The sequence below is a fragment of the Quercus lobata genome, chromosome 4 (assembly GCF_001633185.2).
Source record: "Quercus lobata isolate SW786 chromosome 4, ValleyOak3.0 Primary Assembly, whole genome shotgun sequence".
NCBI classification, from domain to species: domain Eukaryota; kingdom Viridiplantae; phylum Streptophyta; class Magnoliopsida; order Fagales; family Fagaceae; genus Quercus; species Quercus lobata.
The window spans coordinates 41,179,749-41,184,687 of NC_044907.1; the positions used below are offsets into that span (position 1 = coordinate 41,179,749).

General features: G+C 43.9%; 1 protein-coding gene across 1 annotated transcript; it reads left to right on the plus strand.

The window, feature by feature from the left end:
• The first annotated feature begins 4,041 nt into the window (after positions 1-4,041).
• LOC115985200 lies at positions 4,042-4,518 on the plus strand. The gene has a single exon (XM_031108167.1). The coding sequence runs from the start codon at positions 4,042-4,044 to the stop codon at positions 4,516-4,518; it is 477 nt and encodes a 158-aa protein (XP_030964027.1).
• Positions 4,519-4,939: the final 421 nt, after the last annotated feature.

Sequence of the window (4,939 nt, forward strand, 5' to 3'; positions counted from 1 at the left end):
ATAGGAAAAGAAAAGTTGAAGTACAATGACATACGAGATTTAATTCTAGCTGAGGAGATTCGCAGAAGAGATGCAGGTGAAACCTCAAGATCTGGTTCTGCCCTAAACCTTGAGACAAAAGGCAGAGTTAATGATAGAAATTCTAATTAGGGCAGATCAAAATCTAGAAATTCTAATCGGAATAGAAGTAAATCTAGATCAGGCCAACAAGTACAATGCTGGAACTGTGGGAAAATAGGTCACTTTAGGAGGCAATGCAAAAGTCCTAAGAAGAATGAAGGTGATTCTACTAATGTTGTAACAGAAGAGGTATCGGATGCATTACTTCTTACAGTAGACAGTCCACTTGATGATTGAGTTTTGGATTTAGGAGCTTCGTTTCATACCACTCCACATTAAGAAATCATACAAAACTATGCTGTAGGTGATTTTGGTAAGGTGTATTTGGCTGATGGTACAGCCTTGGATGTTGTGGATATGGGAGACGTCCGTATATTGTTGCCTAATGGGTTTATTTGGTTACTAGAGAAGGTTCGACATATTTTTGACCTGAGGAGGAATTTGATTTCTGTTGGACAACTTGACGATGAAGAGCATGCAATATTATTTGTTGGTGGTATTTGGAAGGTTACAAAGGGAGCCATAGCATTGGCTTGTGGAAAGAAGACTGGTACTCTATATATGACCTCAAGTCCAAGAGATACAATTGTAGTTGCTGAAGCAAGTACTGATACAAGCCTATAGCATCGCAGACTTGGTCACATGAGTGAGAAAGGGATAAAGATGCTGCTGTCAAGAGGAAAACTACCAAAATTGAAGTCCATTGATTTTGACATGTGTGAAAGATGCATCTTAGGAAAGCAGAAAAAGGAGAGCTTTTTGAAAACTGGTAGGATACCTAAGGTTGAAAAATTGGAGTTAGTACACATTGATTTATAGGGGCCTTCTTCGGTTGCATCCCTTGGAGGTTCAAGGTACTGCATCACTTTTATTGATGACTCAAGTAGAAAGGTATGAGTTTATTTTCTGAAAAATAAGTCTGATGTATTTGAAACTTTTAAGAAGTGGAAGGCCATGGTTGAGACAAAAAAATGTTTAAAAGTAAAATGCTTAAGGTCAGATAATGGAGGAGAGTACATAGATGGAGGGTTCAATGAGTATTGTGCTGCACAGGGAATTAGGACGGAGAAGACTATTCCTAGGACACCACAGCAGAATGATGTGGCTGAGCGCATGAACAGAACTCTCAATGAGGGTGCTAGGAGTATGAGGTTGCATGCTGGACTACTAAAAACTTTCTGGGCTGATGTTGTTAGTACTACAACTTACTTGATAAACCGAGGACCATCAGTTCCCATGGAGTTCAGACTTCCTGAGGAGGTTTGGAGTGGTAAAGAGGTAAAATTTTCACATTTAAAAGTTTTTGGTCATGTTTCTTATGTTCATATTGATTTTGATGCCTGTAGTAAACTTGATGCAAAGTCTAAAACATGTTTTTTCATTGGCTATGGTGATGAGAAATTTGGCTATAGGTATTAGGCTGAACAAAACAGGAAAATCATCAGAAGTAGAAATGTGGTATTTAATGAACATGTTATGTACAAGGACAGGTCAACTGTAGTGTTAGAAGTTACAGAGATAGATCAAAAGAAATCTGAGTATGTCAACTTAGATGAATTGACTGGAAGTACTGTTTAAAAAAGGGGTGAAGAAGATAAGGAGAATGTAGATTAACAGGTAGATTAGAGTACACCTGTAGCTGAAGTCCGTAGATCTTTCAGGACCATTAGAGCTCCAAAGCATTATTCACCCACTCTAAAATATCTCTTATTGACTGATGGTGGTGAGTTAGAGTGTTATAAAGAAGCCTTGCAGGATGAAAATTCAAGCAAGTGGGAGTTAGCCATGAAAGATGAGATGGATTCCTTGTTAGGAAATCAAACATAGGAATTGACTAAATTGCCAGTAGGGAAGAAGGCATTGCACAACAAGTGGGTATACAGAATCAAGCGTTACAAGGCCAGATTAGTTGTCAAAGGGTTCCAACAAAAGAAGGGCATTAACTACTCAGAAATATTTTCTCTAGTTGTGAAGATGTCAACAATTAGACTGATACTGGGAATGTTGGCTGTAGAAAATTTACATCTTGAGCAGTTAGATGTGAAGACGACATTCCTTCATGATGACTTGGAGGAAGACATTTACATGATTTAGCCAAAAGGATTCTGTACAGCACCTAATGCCCAAGTTCATATTGGGCCTTGGACCATGAATCAATGATATGGGCCAAAGGTCTAACCTTCACATCAATAAGAGCCCCGGCCCAAACCCATGAATAGCTACCAATGTGAACTGAGTGTTGTCCGGACACTTAAAAGGCGGATTGCGTATGCCCTTTCACAGGATGCTCGGGAAACCATTTCCTGGCACTATGCAGATGCTCGGTCACATTGCCGTTTAAGTGCCCGACAGAACCTTAGGAAACTCCGCTGCCGAACACATTAACTGAAGTGGGAACCATTTCCAAAGCCACTTGTGCCTAAAAATCCACTTAAGTTCATTGACATTGGACCCTTCTTTGCACTAAGGGAGAAGATAATGATGATCACCCCATTAACAAAGGCTATAAATAGGAGAAATGAATGGATAGTTGGGGGATGCAATTTTGAGGAAAGATAAGAGTAAGGGAGATAGAGAGGAGATAAAATTGAGAAAGAGAGAAAAGTGACTCCATTGGGTCCCTTAGCCTAGGACAACCTAAGGTAGGATACCTAGACCCACTAGATAAATAAATTGTGAGCCCAAATAGTGGTTTAGCCCAGCAAGCCCGTCTTTGGTGCCTACAATTGGCGCCCACCGTGGGGCTCTCCTACGATGCTGTAGTTCTAGAGGGACTTAAACTCGGGGACAATGTCTGAAAGGTGTTCGGGGGACCATGCGGGAACCGGATCTGTAGGGTCCTTTTGGGGGTCAAGTTAGCGAGAGCGCAGACAAAAAGAACGAGAAGATAGGAGGCATGACCAACTAGAAGTGATGTCCGGCACGGGAGAGGGGTCATACCAAACCTAACAGACGGTTTTTGGTGCTACGGGACGTAGGCAGAGGGAGGAACGGGATGAAGAGCTCGAACGGCTCTGTAAACTAGTCAGGGGTTTGGAGCTGGAGGTGAGAGGTAGACGCCGGGGAGGAGACAGAAATGACTGGCAACAAGAGGATGAAGAGGGATCCAATTAGTCTGGACCTCGACTGCGGTGAAGTCGTTCACATTCTCGGGAATCCCGTCGGTACCGAGATCGTTCATATTCTCGAGAAAATCAAGTGAGGGACTCACTCTCCCCGAAAGAGAGGTGTCCCCGGAATGCTGTTATGGACGACATGAGTTGCGCTTTGCAAAAAGCAGCTCGGTTCCTATTTTCAAACGAAATCGAGCGAGCCGAAATGCCGAACAGGTTTGCCCGCCCACCATTCAACTGCTATGATAGGAAGACTGATCTAGTAGAACACGTCAGCCATTATATTCAGATGATGTCTTTGCATACTCATAATGATGCGCTCATGTGCAAGGTATTTCCCTCAAGTTTGGGACCGACTGCAATGAGGTGGTTTAATGGGTTACAGAAAGGATCCATACGTAGTTTCTTCGAGCTGATTCAAGAGTTCGGAGCCCGGTTTGTGACGTGCAGCTGAGTACCTCAGCTAGTAGAAGCGCTTCTCTCAATGAAAATGAGGGCGGGAGAGACCCTCCATAGTTACGCTAGCCGGTATTGGGAGCTATACAATGAGATCGGCAGAGATAATGAAAGGGTGGCAGCAAGCACATTTAGGATGGGGTTGCCTGAGGATTCCGGGCTACTGGAGTTGTTAACCAAGAAGTCACCCGAAGGCATGCGACAGCTTATGAGACGCATCGAGGAATACAAACGATTAGAAGATGACCGACTGTAGAGCAAAGGTAAAGCGTCGATGATAACTCGTCCTCGGCAGGCAGGTTTCCCGTTCAAGCCTCGTGGGGGTCTGTCGATTCAAGAACCGGCCACACAAATGGGAGAAGTGAACGTAACGTTTAAGGAACCAGTACACATGATTTTTGACTGGATCAAACACGAGCCGTATTTTCGATGGCCGAACAAGATGGGAGGGGACCCATCTAGAAGGAATCAGAGTCTGTACTGCACTTATCATCGAGATAAGGGTCACACCACCGAACAGTGCTGGGTATTAAAGGACCACCTCGGGCAGCTAGTCAAGGCCGGGCACTTAAAGGATTTTGTGCTAGACTTGGGGGATAGAGTCGTAGAGCAAGATACCCGGCCAAGGGGAAACCCTCTCCCACCCCTTGTGGGGGTAATTGAAGTAATCCATGTTGCGCTGGAGAAGCTCATTGTAGGAAGGAGGAAAGGAGTGTTGATAATGGTACCGGTAGAAGGTAACCCGGGTCTACATTCGCCGGGTAAGAGGATGAAGTTTGCACGGGAGCCCGTCTCGTTTGATGATGACGATTTAGAGGAGATGATTTAGCCACATGATGATGCATTAGTGGCCACGGCCCGAATAAACAGCTTCTTAGTAAAAAGGGTGATGATAGACTAGGGAAGTGGGGCCGACGTGATGTACCCCGATCTATTCAAGGGACTCGGTCTAAAGAAGGAGGACCTTATAAAACACACTTCACCCTTGGTTGGGTTTGATGGCAAAGTAGTGATTTCAAAGGGGAAAATCCCCCTCCTCGTGATTATGGGAGGGAAAGACGTATCTGTAACGTTCACAGTAGTAAGTTCATTTTCCTCGTATATTGTCATCCTGAGAAGACCATGGATCCATTCAATGAGGGCCATCCCATCAACCCTGCATGTAAAGATTAAATTCTCAACCGAAAGGGGTGTCATTGTAATAAAAGGGGACTAGCAAGCGGCCAGACAGTGCCTTACTGCCGTAGTGA

Bases quoted from the DNA above. Each gene is read 5' to 3' on its own strand.
- LOC115985200 (XM_031108167.1), top strand. From the start codon at position 4,042: ATGGGAGAAGTGAACGTAACGTTTAAGGAACCAGTACACATGATTTTT.